General features: G+C 43.8%; 1 protein-coding gene across 1 annotated transcript in view; it reads left to right on the plus strand.

Moving 5' to 3' along the window:
* grin2db (glutamate receptor, ionotropic, N-methyl D-aspartate 2D, b) overlaps positions 1-15,634 on the plus strand; it is a gene marked incomplete at both ends in the record, with an annotated part of 213,335 nt that overhangs the window by 64,642 nt on the left and 133,059 nt on the right. The window contains 1 exon segment of the mRNA XM_080743639.1: positions 7,796-8,001. Within this exon segment, the coding sequence (XP_080599765.1) occupies positions 7,796-8,001 (206 nt within the window).

Here is a 15,634-nt window from a genome sequence, read left to right on the forward strand (position 1 = left end):
ATTGGATGGGATAGAAGTTGTCGCTATTGCTGGTTGCAGAAGGCACTTAATGCCATTCTTCTCAATGGGTATTTGAAGCCCTGTTTGCCCTGTCTACCCACTCTGTGTCTCAGAGGAGGGCTGTGGGCACACTAATTCAGAAACCTGCCTTGCCAATGACATGAACGGTGGGGATGACAAGGTAATGGAAAATACAGCCTCTATTCCTGGAAAGTTGTTACGCTGAAATAGAAGCCTTGAGCTTGTACAGTAGATATAGGCTACTTTCACAATATTTGAGTCAAACTAAATGTAATACCTCAACTCAGTGCTTTATTTGTAAATTAATAGGTGCCAGAGCTCTGGGCTCCTCATGCACGCACGCCTGTGCACGTGCACAAGGTGTGCGTGTGCACAGGGTTTGCGCATGCACGAGGTTTGCGCGAGCGGTAAAAAAAAAAAGTGGGTTGTTCCGGTCCGGTTTCGTTTGTGTTTTTTAACGGGTTTCAACTGTTTATTTTGTACCTATAATGTAACAAAACAAACCCTCTCCAGCTGTGGATATTATATTTTTGGAGACAAATCAAAGAGCCTCAATGTCGCACACGCACAGTGGCCACGCCAGCAACATTGAGACTGTTACTGTATTATACAGTAACAACACTGCCACCCAGGTGTGGAATTCCTTTACTACTTCCCTTAAAACATGTAGCTCACTGGCATCCTTCAAAACTGCCCTGAGAACTCACCTTTCAGGAGGCCAGAGGCGGAGGTAGTTATCACTTCTCCCATAGACAGGCGAGAAGTGAGCATCCCCCACTCTTACCTTAGCCCCACCCACCTTGTCTCCCCTACCCTGTACATATAGCGTTTTTATAACTGCGATGATATTTGAATGTTTTTTTGTTTTTTTTTTGCTTGCTATGTCCATGAATTGAATAGCAAGGACTTCCGACATGAAAAAGGCCACAAAAGGACTCATTTGGGATGCTCCTTCTAGGCAGGGTGTTTAACTGTACTTGTACTGTACTACATTTTTGAGCGGTGCAAACCGCTCCTATATTTCACTTTTAGCATATTTAGCTAAAACATATTAGCACGGGACTATTCTTTCATTCATCATCGATTGGCTAGTTGATTAACTAAACATTAGAATCGACCAATCAGAAGCTGTTCTACCCATGACGACATGTCTTAGCCAAACAGAACAGACCAATCAAACACTGTGTTGTTCATGCCAATTTAGATCTGTCTTAGCCAATCAAAATCCCGCTGTGTCCTTGACGTGTTGCCAATAACCCCCAACTCCATTCTGTTTGTATTGCTTTTCCATTACAGTATTAATGATCATACATATATGAAAATCTATATTTCTTTTTTTTTTACACTATTAAAGCTGTACTGTGGAAGCTGCTCAACTAGTGGTCAGTAGCGGTATTGCTTTTTTCGGCCGGAGTCGCCGCGGACCACCAAAACGGGGGTCCGCGGACCACCGTCTCCCGACCAGGATTGAGGGAGTAGCAGGCAAGATTCCTTCACCAATGTAAACACAGTTGCTGAGTGAAGCTACTTCCTTTAGAGACAGCAAGACTCGCTGTGATTGGCCGGTGGTGTATGATCTGCGCTGTGATTGGCCGGTAGTGTATCATGTGGGAGATGACATCATTTTGCCGGGAAATTCTACCCCCTCACAACTCATAGAAAACATATAAAGAGAAGGCTTCAGAAGCTGAAAATAACAGAGTGGGTGTTCTAAAACTTTAGCGATTTAACAGTTAGGACAATTTTAAGATTTGTTTTATAAAAAAAGTTACATGGTATAACTTTAATGATCATAATGAAAATCGCCTGTGCACCGCTCACTTCGCACGGGTGTGATTTTTATTGTATTAACTATACTAGTACTGTTCTCCATTTTTGTCTAATAAAACACTCAATCAATCAAAGACACTACGGTGCGCGTAGCCCCCCTGTCGCTCACCCAAATTGGTCTATAGGCTGGCTTTGGTTCTTCAAAGCATGTGTCAGGGAGCTGACTGGACCCAGGGTGCTATGGAACCTTGTGGGATTTCACCTGGGCTACCCGCAGCCTTAACCAGGCCTTAATTGACAGCTGGGTCTGCTGGGTGCACTCGCTGTGTGGGCAGACACTTTGGAAAATGTCAGAGGAAGTCAAAGGGGTCGAATCAGTGCCTTAGCGAGCGTGTTTACCTTTGGCTGAACAAGCCTCGGATCAGCTTCTCTTTCGCTGTCAATTTGACAACAGATTGTGTTGGAAAAAGAGGAATAGTTGAGAGATCAACAAACATGTTTTGAAATGTCTACAAGCTCAAATTGGTCATGACTTTTTACCCCTTTTTCTACACCTCACACAGCATTGTTGCAACACTCATTGTTGCAACAATAAAGTGCCACACAGCTGCAGCATCCAGGCCTATTTAACTGTCCAATTGTTCTTGTTCTTGAAAAACGTTAAGGACGTCCACATTACAATTACAACACCAGAGGCAGTGCCACAGATCACGTTCAACCCAGAGTCAACTCAAACAAAGGGTCAAACTCGTTCTACTGCTATACCACCAAAATGTGGAACATGGAGTATGCCCGTTGGGCCATTTTAGGATAATTACAGTAATTTTTAGGCTGGGCAGCCACTAAGTGGAGAAGGCCAATCCTTCTGTATAGGCCCACCGAGCAGAGAGACATCACATGATTGGTCCACTGATTTGTCTATCATCTGAATACCAGCCTATAGTAGCCCAATCACAGGCTACTGTGGCCCAGGAGTCCCACCCAAACATAAAACAAGTGATACAACGCGTCGCTGCCTCAATGTGTTGTGGGCTTGTAGATCTTCTAAGTTCGGTTCGCGCCGGTTGTGGTTGGCCGGTCTTTGCCAAAATGCCAGGGCAGAATTTGTGTCCCAGTCCGGCCCTGGTTGGCTGCTCGTGTGGAGGCTGGAGCCCTGACCTGCACATCGTCACTATCGGGACAGAAAACTCGTATCTCCAAGTTTCAAATTTGAATGTTTAGACCATGTAAAAGCACACAACGCCTTGCATCGCGAGGCTTCATCATACAAGACTGTCACACAGAAATAGTGAAAATAGACGATCTACAAGCACACAGCGTCTTGCATCGTGAGGCTTCATCACACAGTACAAGACTGTTGCACAAAACTAGTGAAAATAGACGATCTGCAAGCACACAACGCCTCGCCTCGCATCGTGAGGCATTGTGTGCTTGCAGATCTGATCTATTTTCACTAGTGTTGTACAGGGGTTGTGCTTGTTTTATGCTTGTACATATATTTTCACTATTTAAAATCATTTTTAAAATGATGAATACAAACAAACGGTTCTGGACGAGGTTTCCACCCGACGACGACGACATACCATGGGCAAGCAGAAGCAGTGCACGTGTGTGAAGGTCAGCTTCATGCCCTCTGTCCTCCTCCCTCCCCGTCTCTCTCTCTCTCTGTCTCTCACACACTCTCTCCTCCCTCTCTCTCTCTCTCCCTCCGCCTGTCTTCCTGTGTCCTGCTCCTCCTCCACACGAGCATCTTGCTGCATCAATGCACACGGTTCAGAGCACCGATTATGACGTCGAACACGTTTGGCTGTCCACAGATCAGCGATTCCACTGATTTACGGGACTGTAGAGAGAGGTGTGTGTGGGGGTGGGGGTGTCCCTTTTATGCCCATATAAAATAAAATATTTTGAGAACAGGGATTAAAAGGTAAAATGTGCCTTCATGATATTGGGGGATGAACAATTACCTCAAGAACATATACTATACAATCAGTGTAATATCACTTACCTGTATATTAGGGGTCGACCGATATGGGATTTTCATATTCGATATCGATAAAGTTGTGATCAAAGAGGTCGATAACCGATATTATGAACCGATATTCCCCAATTTGAAATAGTGGTTAAGTAGTTAATTAATTCATATATTTTTCCCATCCTAAATGTTCTATCTATCTATTTACTACTGTGTAGCAATAAGACTCAAAACACGAGTCCCGTTCCGGTTCTGCTTATCGGTTCCGGTTCCTAACGGTTCCTATTGGCTGGCAAAGTGTTTTGTAAACTTTTAGAGTAATGTTATCCCGGTTGTAAGGCCCAATATCTTGGACGATCAGATTGGTCATGATTCACTTGACATCAGGGGCGTCACAAGGGGGAGGGAAGTGGGACTGAGTTACTAGGGCCCAAGGTGGAGGGGCCCTAGTAACTTTAGCTATTGAAAAATAGCAGATATACAAGCTCACAGCGAGCTTGTAGATCTGCTATTTTCGAGAAGTCATGAAAATGTGTGAAAGTTCTTTGAATATACAGTATGTACTTTTTAAGCGAACATTTGTAACTCAAATGTTGCTTCTGGGGGGTCCCTGGAACTAAATATTTTGTGATGGGCATCCGTGGCCAAATACATATCATCTTGGGGGTCCTTGACATGAAAAAGTTTGAGCACCACTGACATGGAAACATAGGTTTCTTTTCAGATTTTTTAAAGTGCCGCGCTGTGAGCTTGTATATCTGCTATTTTTCAATATTTGAATCCTTGTACCCAGGGCCCATAATTTGGTGTGACGCCCCTGCTTGACATCATTGCAACCACACTTGCAATTTTACCCAGAATTGCATCTTTCTAGTTTCTTGTGCAAGCAGAGCGCGCAAGTACTGTAATGGGCTGGGTATATGTACATTGTACAGTAGGTGACTGGGACTTTTGAAGACCGTAGCCCTGAAACAGCTGGGATTCTGGGAATGTATGTATGTATGTAGGTGTCCCCCTACAGCCAATGGGGGACCAGCATTCCTGGTGATGATGTCATTGTCAGCTGAGTTTGGTATATAAGAGCGCTCTTGGTAATGTCTTCATTAACGGGCGAAGACATTAGGGACATGAGGCCAGCAGCGGCACACCTTGTGGCACAAGTAGGCCATGTGTGGCCTGCTTGAGCGTGAGGCGCAAGTTGGCACCTCGACTGAGTGCAGATCTAGTTTTAGGTTAGTTTTGAGTTTGAGCATGTTTGAGACAAATTTTGGGGGAACGAAGATGATCTCCATTGGTCCCGTGGGCACTCACTCTAGAGAAGTAGTTTGACAGGTACACGTTACTGGGCACTGATCCTCTTTAAGAGTATCTTAAAGACCAGCCGCTAACCCACTGCTGCCCATCAGATAGATATGACTGCATCCCAGAACCCAGTTTGTCAACATCACAAAAGGGCAGTCCGTCCTCCCATGAGACAAATCAGCAGCATGCTCATGATATCCACGTCGTATTAGAGCACACACAGCAGTGAGCACATTCTATTCTACTGCACAGCAGTGCTTCGCAAACTTAATATCATACATACATTTACAACTCTTGCCAGCCATTTTGTATAGGTAGACATTGCTCTGAAAATGCATCACTTGATGTTCAATTATCACCTGCTGATCCTTGATGACAGACGTTAATATCAATATTGCAGACGTTACAAAATGGCATGGTCACTAGAATACAGGTGTGCCTTGAGATACAACAGGGGGCCAGGATTAACAACTGCAAAACGATATAAAATCCCTTGTAAAGTACAAAGCACAGTATAATCCAAGTGTCCACCGAACAGTCCTCATTTCTTCCAAAACAGGTTTGCGGTTGTTAAGGCCCTTTCCCACTGGCTGCTATAACGATAAAAAAATATTGTTTTCAATTGAAGTGGATGGTGGCTTCACCGGGTAATTGATGGAAATAAAAAAGTTATTCTGTAAGGTGAATTATTCCTTTTAAGAGGCTTATAAAGATATCTCAGCCAAATAGAAAATAAAAGTCAGAATGACAAGTCAAACGAGGACAGAAGTGACTCTGAACTTCTGCGTCTGTTGGGGAATGAGCCTTCACTCCTGAACCCCATATTTTCTCAAATTCATCATGTATTCTCTTTGGTTTTGGATCCTTCACCAGGAAGGAATGTAACAAAAGCAAAAATGTTCTATGACTTCAAGGCTTAACCGGGTGAGTAATTGATGGAAATAAAAGAATTATTCTGTAAGGTGAATTATTCCTTTTAAGAGGCATCAGCCAAATAGCAAATAAAAGTCAGAATGACAAGTCAAACGAGGACAGAAGTGACTCTGAACTTCTGCCATTGTTTCCTTGCGGAATACAAGGCCAATTACCTCGTAAAACAGCAAGGTTTGAGCTTGACCCCCTGACTGTTCAGAGGAAGGGGTATTTTGTACAAACATGGTGCCACGTGTGTGCCAGGAGAGTAGAACAACCGGAGGCAGAGCAAGTTCAAATGACTTTATTTACAATGACAAGGCTAACAGCGAGGTGAGGCTTGCAGGGGTCGAGCTAAAATAATAAATAAATGCGTTCCCTTTGGTAGTTGTTGTTGGGGGTATTGGCCAAGTACGTTTGCACATACCTGGAATTTGTCCTCTGCATTTCACCCATTCTTGTTTTTCTTGTCGCGATGTTAAGAATGTTATTTGGATGGCATGTTATTAACAACCCATTTAGAACTGGAACCCCTATACGTAACTTTACCTTTCAATCCGGGAACCCCTTTTGAGTTAGTTAGTTATGTTATGTTGCTATGTACAGTGTATAGCAACATACCTTTTTTTTTCCTTTTGTAATTTTTGAATAAATACTTTTCAGAAAAAAAGTTGCTAGGTTCATTATTGTTTACAAGGTAACCTATAATTTCAATGTACAGATGATTATTTTGAGTATAGTAGTATTGCCTATTGTTTTTAGACTGATGGTCCTTGATTTACCTGTGATAGATTACCGAGGCACTACACCAGGGTTCCCCAATTAGTTTTCCCCAAGGGCCAAATTATGTCTAGGGTACCAAGCCGAGGGCCACAACATTGCAGGGAGCGACGGTGGCGTTCCCGCTACTCCAGCGACAGTTTTGCAGTGGTTTAGTGCAACATTGTTCAAATTGGGCTTGGCACCAAAAAAAAAGCAATTTAGGACCCCTTAGCTGAAAGAGAGATGATGCAGGGACCCCCACAACCTGTAGATTCCATAGTTTCATTGTTTGACAGCACAATCATCAGTGTATTTTGGATTCATGTCAATTTGTGTTTTCAGATATTTAACCACTTGAACCGTCAATACTTGATAAACATTCACTTTCACTTTTCACTCTGTACTTAGTCTGCTCTTTTTCCCCTCTACACCAAACCTCTTTGTTGAAAATAGCCGATCTACAAGCTCACAACGCCTCGTGCTGTGAGGCGTCTGAGCTTGCAGATCGGCTATTTTTGGCTAAAGTTCTCCGAATAAGGACACTAGGGTTCAAGTGGTTAATACAAAAAATCACACTCGTGTGAACTGAGCGGTGGTGTGTGTGTGTGTGTGTGTGTGTGTGTGTGTGTGTGTGTGTGTGTGTGTGTGTGTGTGTGTGTGTGTGTGTGTGTGTGTGTGTGTGTGTGTGCAACAGCGCCCCTCCCTTAACATGTGTGGTCAGAAAAGGTTACTGCAGGCTACAGACAGACAGACAGACACGGAGACAGACAGACAGACAGACCCACACACACGGCCACGTATAGGAGCGTTGTGACCACCGCTCAAAAGGAGAAAAAAGGTTTCTATCACACAACGATTTGGAGGACCTTCTTAGCTGTAGTGACTCTGAGGACCCCCTAGGGGTCCCGGACCCCCTGTTGAAGACCCTTGATGTAGACTGTGTCTAACGTGTGTGTGTGTGTGTGTGTGTGTGTGTGTGTGTGTGTGTGTGTGTGTGTGTGTGTGTGTGTGTGTGTGTGTGTGTGTGTGTGTGTGTGTCCGTCTCCCCCTCAGGTAGGCTGGTGGGAGAACGGGGTGCTCAGGCTGAGGTACCCGGCCTGGTCGCGCTACGGACCCTTCCTCAAGCCCCCCGACGACGCCCAGCACCTTCGGGTGGTCACCCTGGAGGAGCGTCCCTTTGTCATCGTGGAGCTGGCGGACCCAGCCTCTGGGACCTGCATCCGCGACTCTGTGCCCTGCCGACGACCCCTCAACGCCAGGTCAGAGCACTGCAGTATGGTCGCACACACATACATCGTCACTGTCAGGGCAGAAACCTACGTTTTTTTCACAAACTAAAGGTGGTTGCACACTGCACTGCGTGTTTTCATTACGTTTTGGAAATCCGAAAGCCGTAGGCCAGGGAGAGAGAGAGGAAAGAGAGAGAGACCAAGGGACGCGAAAATCGGGAAAAATCAACCCTGGTCCGAAAATAAATACGAAACGGGCGGCAGTGTGCAAATGTGATTGACATAACGTGAGGTTGATTTTTTTATTCACGCACTCCGAAATTCACTCCGATATTCGGCCCGAAAAACGCAGCAGTGTGCAAAGACCTTTAAGCCCTGCTTCATCACAAGGCCGTCACACAAAGGTAGTGAAAACAGCAGATCTTTGTGTGCTTTGTGTGATCGGCTGTTTTCACTAGTTCAAATCATTTTGAACATGATAAATGCAAAACGAACGATTTTGGACATACAAGATTTTCACCCGACAACGACAATATGTACCCCTCCGTCGATGGAGTATTCCACGCGTACTAAAGATGTGCCGTTTCACCTCTTCTGTGTTTACTGCTCTTTTCATGAAACTTCCCTGCAAATGCATTTTTTCAACTTTATTTCCCTGTTTTGCCTTTCTATTTTTTATGGAGAAAGGAGCGTATTTTTGCATAAACTCACAAATGGCAAGAAACCACTCCATTCAGATTGAGAAGCAGAATCCACCTTCATAGGTAGATTTTTTTTGGGCCTTTTATGCCTTTATTGATAGGACAGTAGACTGACAGGAAATGGGGAGAGAGATGGGGAGTGACACGTGGCAATGGTCGTCGGGAATCGAATAAAGCAAAGCCCTGCTTCACAACACAAGACTGTCGCACAAAACTGGTGAAAATAGCCGATCTACAAGCACACAACGCCTCGCACCGCGAGGCATTGTGTGCTTGTAGATCGGCTATTTTCACTTGTTTCGATCATTTTTAAAATGATAAATACAAAACAAACGGTTTTGGACATACACGGTTTCCACCCGACAACGACGATATACATCGATGGAGTATTCCGTGCATACTCCATGGCATTAATGCTGAAGTATCACTTCAGGTAATTACATGCGGGCCCGTGCTTTTTGCACGGATGTGAATACAGGTATAACTTGAGATTTTTACTTGGCCTTGGGTGTGCCTTGGGCACAAAAAGTTTGAAAATGCCTATTTGATAGCTCTATAATAACAAAAAAAGGGAGCACAGAACCGATTGAAAGACTTGGGTCTTGGTCTTCCAGTGGGTGATATTAGCATGCCGAGTTGAAGGCAAAGTGTATAAAAAATGTATGGGCAGCATGCAAATGTAGAGCAAGTGTCTAGTTTAACATGTTAAACAGAAATAAAAAGTCAGAGGAGTGGACGCTCTGCACTCGCTCTTACAAACTTCAAACGACTTCATTTAATCCCACTCGGGCGGTTAGTTAGTTTTGAGCAGCCCAAAACAGAAAAACATCTTAACTCATTAAAAGCCAACCCCGCGATGTCGCGGGAAAAGTAATAGAGTATCTATAGTGCCATCCACGCGATGTCGCGGGAAAAGTAATATATTACTGTAACGGCGAGTAAAAATACCTAGTACAATGGCCGACGCTCCGGAGACGAAATCCGCGCTGATTTGTCATCATCACGGCTCCACGAGCACACAATAGTCATCCCATAACATTGAGGTGGACGGCCGATCTCATCTTTAATGTCCATTATCTCAAAACTACACTTTAGAAGCTAGGATGGAGGCAGATGCTCGCTTATTTTACACAGTTATAAAAGCTCCCGGTCGGCCATTACACAACTCCACGTGGACACGCATCGGTTCCGGCGCACGATCCGATGACGTCAGACCGGAAGTACTTCCGGTCTAGACTTCTGGCCTTCAAAATAAGACAGCGGCCGTTAATGGGGCCGGGAGGGGGCACTCTGGACCCCCTAATCCGTTAATGTCCTGGGCTCAGAATGAGTTAACATGCAAACATACAAAGATAAACAAATGACTCCGAGCAGCTAGTTGTGGAATAAAATGGTCTTAAACATTCTCAATCCACAAAGTAAAAAAGTTAAAAGGTAAATAATTATAATAATTAAAGTGTAAAAGTAAGACAATTAACCACTTAAACCTCTTTTTGACTAAACCAATTTACAAACTCACAACACGTGTTGTTGAGTATAGATCTGATATTTTCCACATGTTTGCTCCAGAATACGTATGCTAAACATTCTCTAGTAACAAGGATATACATTTGGTAAACGGATTAAACAATTTTAAGAAATATAAAGCTCTAAGAGCAGTTTAAAAGCCCTACTGCCGAGGGGATGAGAATGTCAGCCTGTTTTTTACAAGCGGAAAAAAACGTAATGACGCCCTGGTGGCTATAGAGGCGATTCGCCTGCCAAAATGTGTCCAGGAGAAGCCAAAAGGCTCTCAGCATTCCAGAGGATTTTTGGTTGGTTACAGAAAGAACTCGCTTAGTTTCACTGCAATAATCTTAGAACATAGTCTGTCTCTTTACTGTGAGGCTGTGAAAAATAGCAGATAAAATACAAGCTCAGACGACTCTCAATGAAAGATGGATGACAAATGACAGAGGACAATGCCGCCTGGAAAGGAAAAAAGGGATTTAGTCGCTTGCAAAAATTGCTTGTGGCCGGGTTATTACTTTAAATTATTGTAATATTATTTCATGTCATGGTGACATGACGAAGATGTGACTGACATGGAAAGGTTGTAATTCCTGCCTTGCACTCGTCTCTACTCTGTAAAAGAAAAGGCTCCAATTGTCTGAGTTGCTAGTGTTTTCTTCTTACCTATTATTTTAGCTCTATTATCGTCCCACCTCTATTTCCAGGGTATGACTGGCTGAGGTGTATGAGTGGGAAAAGAACCACGCCTCTGCTTTTGATAGCCTCCTTATGGGCACACATTTTGCAGAGCGTTTTTCAGAGCTTAAGCGGTTAAGAAAATACCCAAGCCACCAGTTTATACCTGTTACACTTACACCACAGACATCCCAACTTTGAGATCAGCATTTCCGGGAGGTCCCCTGTGCACGTGCACGTAGCACGCGTGCACCCGTTCGCGTGCGCGCGAAAAGATTATTTTTTCTCTGATTTTACTCATTTTTCTACAGTTAAAAATGGTTAACAACTGTTAAAAATGGTTCTGCACGGCGGCAGAACCATTTTAGGCTTAATATAATCAGGTTAATTTATAGCATGATGTCTTTCTTACCTATTTGGGAGAAAGTTCTGACACTCTCACAGTGACACACAAACAACAGCCTGCCTGGAGGCTGCCGTGCGTTGCACTGGCTGACGCACTGCAGCTATGTCCGTATGTCCAGCGAAAAAGTACCGACAGTTGTAAAGTACTGTTATTATATTCACTAGAAGCTTCGGGCGGCCCAGCGTCTAGTCGGCGACCTGGCCAACTCGGGAACGATGTAAATAGGGAATGAATGCCCCGCCCTTTAATGCAAACCCCATTATACCTGTTGTCATAGGACCCGTTTTGACCATCTGTTTGCCTGTGTCCATTTTATGTCCATATATGGAGATCACTGCAGATATAGTTCTGGGTCCATTTTATGCCCATATGCCCATATATGGAGATATCTGTCTATTTGCGTCCATTTTATGCCCATATATGGAGATCTCTGTATCTGTCTGTCTGTGTCCCTTTATGCCCGTATATGGAGATATCTGTTTATCTGCGTCCATTTTATGCCCATATATGAGATCTCTGTCGCTTTTTGTTTGTTTCTTCTTTAAGCAGAATACACAGCCTGCTTAAATCTGCATCATTCAAGTCATCCTCCCAGTCCCACGCTTTGTTGCTTGTCTTATGTTTGTCTTTGTCTCTTTTATTTTCTTTTTTGGAGCGGACCCCATCTGTATCTGTCTGTCTGTGTCCCTTTATGCCCGTATATGGAGATATCTGTTTATCTGCGTCCATTTTATGCCCATATATGAGATCTCTGTCGCTTTTTGTTTGTTTCTTCTTTAAGCAGAATACACAGCCTGCTTAAATCTGCATCATTCAAGTCATCCTCCCAGTCCCACGCTTTGTTGCTTGTCTTATGTTTGTCTTTGTCTCTTTTATTTTCTTTTTGGAGCGGACCCCATGAATGCCCCACCCTTTAATGCAAACCCCAATATACCTGTTGTCATAGGACACGTTTTGACCATCTGTTTGCCTTTGTCCCCTTATGCCCATATATGGAGATCTCTGCACACACAGTACCGGTTGCGGAAAACTCTGATGTCAGACATCAGCTCCGCATTCGGGCATTAATTTTATGCCCATATCTGGAGAACGTGCGTGCCGGTGGGAAGAGCGGTTCTCGAGATACGCGGATTACATACATACATACACACTCACAGAGATTTTTTGTTGACTCATGTGGCGTACGTGATGTCAGAGCCTTTTATGAAGTGATGTCACAATGAGTCAGCGATTGCGCCGATTTCCTCCGGAACAGCCTGATGTCAACAATCAGCTCCGCATAAGGAGATTCCGAACGTTTCGCGCCGGTTTCGGAAAACCGCGAGTCGGGTCGAGTCGAGGCCCGGCACTGCACTCTGTGCGGCGGCGGGGAACGCACGTGCCGAATCTGAAGCCGGTGGGACGAACGGTTCTCGAGATACGCGGATTACAAACAAACAGACAGAGATTTGTCGCATTTATAGATAGATATTAAGCAGCTGTCAAAACCTGTCTGTTTACTGTTATGAGCTGAATATATCCTTCGCGCTTAATTAGAACCCTGTCTCTGCATCTGAGACCAGTGGTTGGTCACTTTTAGACGCCCACTGCCAGATTGACAGTTCGAGGACGAATGAGAACAGATTTATTTGCATCGCGGGTCGCAGATCCGGTTCTCTGTGTTACTGTATGTCTGGGAGCAAATCCCCTGCGGTCGCTATGAAGTAAGTTTGTACTGGTAAATTTTGAGAAACAAACAAAAGACAAAACAACTACAACATTACCAGCGTCTCAACTAAGGCTACAGACAGCACAACCACCAGGTTCAAGGTATGGTCGAATGTACTCACAATACAATACAGCCGTGGAAAGACTGCAGGCAGACACACTTTTGCTTCTTAGAGCTTGCACAACGTTGTGGCCACCATAAAGAGATCAAACGGTAGAAATAAAAACAAAATGGCGTTGCAAAGAACACACGAGAGGGAGACATCAGAGCTGGAGAAATGCAAACTGGCTCTAGAAATCCAGCTGGTAGGCGGAAAAAATAACAAACAAAAAAGAGAGAGAATGGCGTCTTCTTATCTAATCAGCTATTTACCATACAATACAGATACACACTCACAGCAGATGCAAACCATCACGGTTATTAAATCAATTAAATGAAAGACAATTATCTCCTCAATGGCATTGAATTAATTAGTGGAGAGTTAAAGCTGAACTACCGGTATATAACTTTTTTTTAAAACAGGTTAAAATCCAGGGCAGCTTTAATCAAACTAAGCCATTTAATCAAATCTAAAAACAAAATAATTGACTCCCTATAGCCATTCAAGCCGCGAGCCGAGCCTGCAGCATCACCGTTGGCTAGGTGGAGCCTGCAGTACCATTACGGATCAAGAATCCACCACTCCTGAGTGAAATGTGTGGGGCTGGAGTCTGGTGCAACGCACATGTCCTGGAACTGGTGAGAGCAGGAGTGGAGACGTAGGAGGGGCCTGGACAGGAGTCAATCCACAGAGCCTAGTCCTTCCATGCGCCAGATTTCCTCTCCCAGTCTCGGCAGAGTAGTTCCGGAGTGGTGGAGTGAATGGTCCTGTCTTCCCTAATGGGACTGATCGTGGGTAGCTACTGGGACTTAAGTCGGGACTTGATCATGATGATGATGATGCGAGACCCGAAACTCTGATGAGCTTGTGCTACATCACTGAGGATGAGCATCCATGCAACGTTTTTTTTTTTTTTTTTGTTTTTGACTCCTTGAATAACTTCTGGACACTTTTTGATAGTTGGTAGATATAGTACGTACGTTTATTTAGAGCAGGGGTGGGCAACTTTGATGATGGCGAGGGCCACTATATTTCCACCTTCACTCCAGAGGGCCACATTGCATATTGTTACGTCCTACCAGGCGCGTCACACCCATTCATTGTGAGTACGACGGGACACCCCCACTTTCATAAAACCGTGATCTCATCCCCCCCACCTTTTTGGCCGGCCGGGGTGCTTTTTTTTATTTTTTCCCTCCCCTGCGCTGCAAGCTGGCTCAAACGCGTAGTAGGGGCATGGCTACTTATATTTCCAGGACAATTTCAAAATAAACATGTTGAATGATCGATTGTATATGAAAAAAATAAAATAAGGCTAAAAAAATAAGGCTCAAAACGCATCACGCTGCGATGCATTTTGAGCTTGTAGATCTATTTTTGCTTCTTTTGAATTGGAATCCTGGATTATTATTTTTTAAATTTTGAATTGGAATCCTGAAATGTTAACATTTTGATTTAATTTCAAACGCATTTAGTTATATATTCATATTAACTTTATGAACCTAAATACAAATACCTACATTGGACATAAAAGAAATACATTTTAATACTACTATAGTCACTATGCTACTAATATAGACAGAATTAAAGCAGGTCATGTTTGGAATTGTAACAGCTTTAATCAATAGTATATCAGTGTTCCAGTATTAACCTGCGGGCCACATTAATTGAAGGTGGGGGCTGCATGTGGCCCCCGGGCCGCCAGTTGCCCATGTATGACTTAGAGGCATGACTGCACGTTGTTCAGGATGTGGAGCAGGTGCTGCTTTCCTCTGATCACCTCCCTGGCCGTGGGTGCTGTGGCTACAGTCCATGAAGCCACCCAGGTGGAGAGAGCCACACTCCACAGGATAAATATCGTCGTTGTCGGGTGGAAACCTTGTATGTCCAAAACCGTTCGTTTTGCATTTATCATTTTAAAAATGATTTAAACTAGTGAACAGCCGATCTACTGTACAAGCTTGTAGATCTGCTGTTTTCACTACCTTTGTGCGACGGCCTTGTATGACGAAGCAGGGCTTTACTTTGCGAAAAAACATACACATTTGAAACTTGGAGATACGAGGTTTCTGCCCGACAGTGACAATATGCAAGGCTGTTGGCTCAGATGCACATTTTCTTTATAGCTACATCAGGCTAACACCTTTTGGCTGGGAGCTTTTATCACAGCATAGTAAGAAGAAGTACCAAAAAAACCATTGGTGGTAGCACTGTACATGCCTCTTCTTATATTGAACACATTCATCCACACCTCGTAATGTGTTCGCCAACAGACATTCAAAGATACAATATCCTTCAAATATGTGAAATACATCACAAACATACTATCACGTCTGCATAAATTGTAACCCCATACAAACCCCCCAGTATCAGCAAGGGGCCAAGCAACCATATTGCACACATTCAACACACAGTTGATGTCTGTTGTAGAGATTTCAGGGCCTGTATAAAATGTAATTAACAAGGCATGGGAAATAAATCAAGTGGATTTATAGGAAGGGGCAGTAAGAAAAGGAATCATTTTTACTACATTGTTCTCCTTGCACTCTACTTATGTACTG

Source organism: Nannobrachium achirus (assembly GCF_963921795.1).
Source record: "Nannobrachium achirus genome assembly, chromosome: 2".
NCBI lineage: Eukaryota > Metazoa > Chordata > Actinopteri > Myctophiformes > Myctophidae > Nannobrachium > Nannobrachium achirus.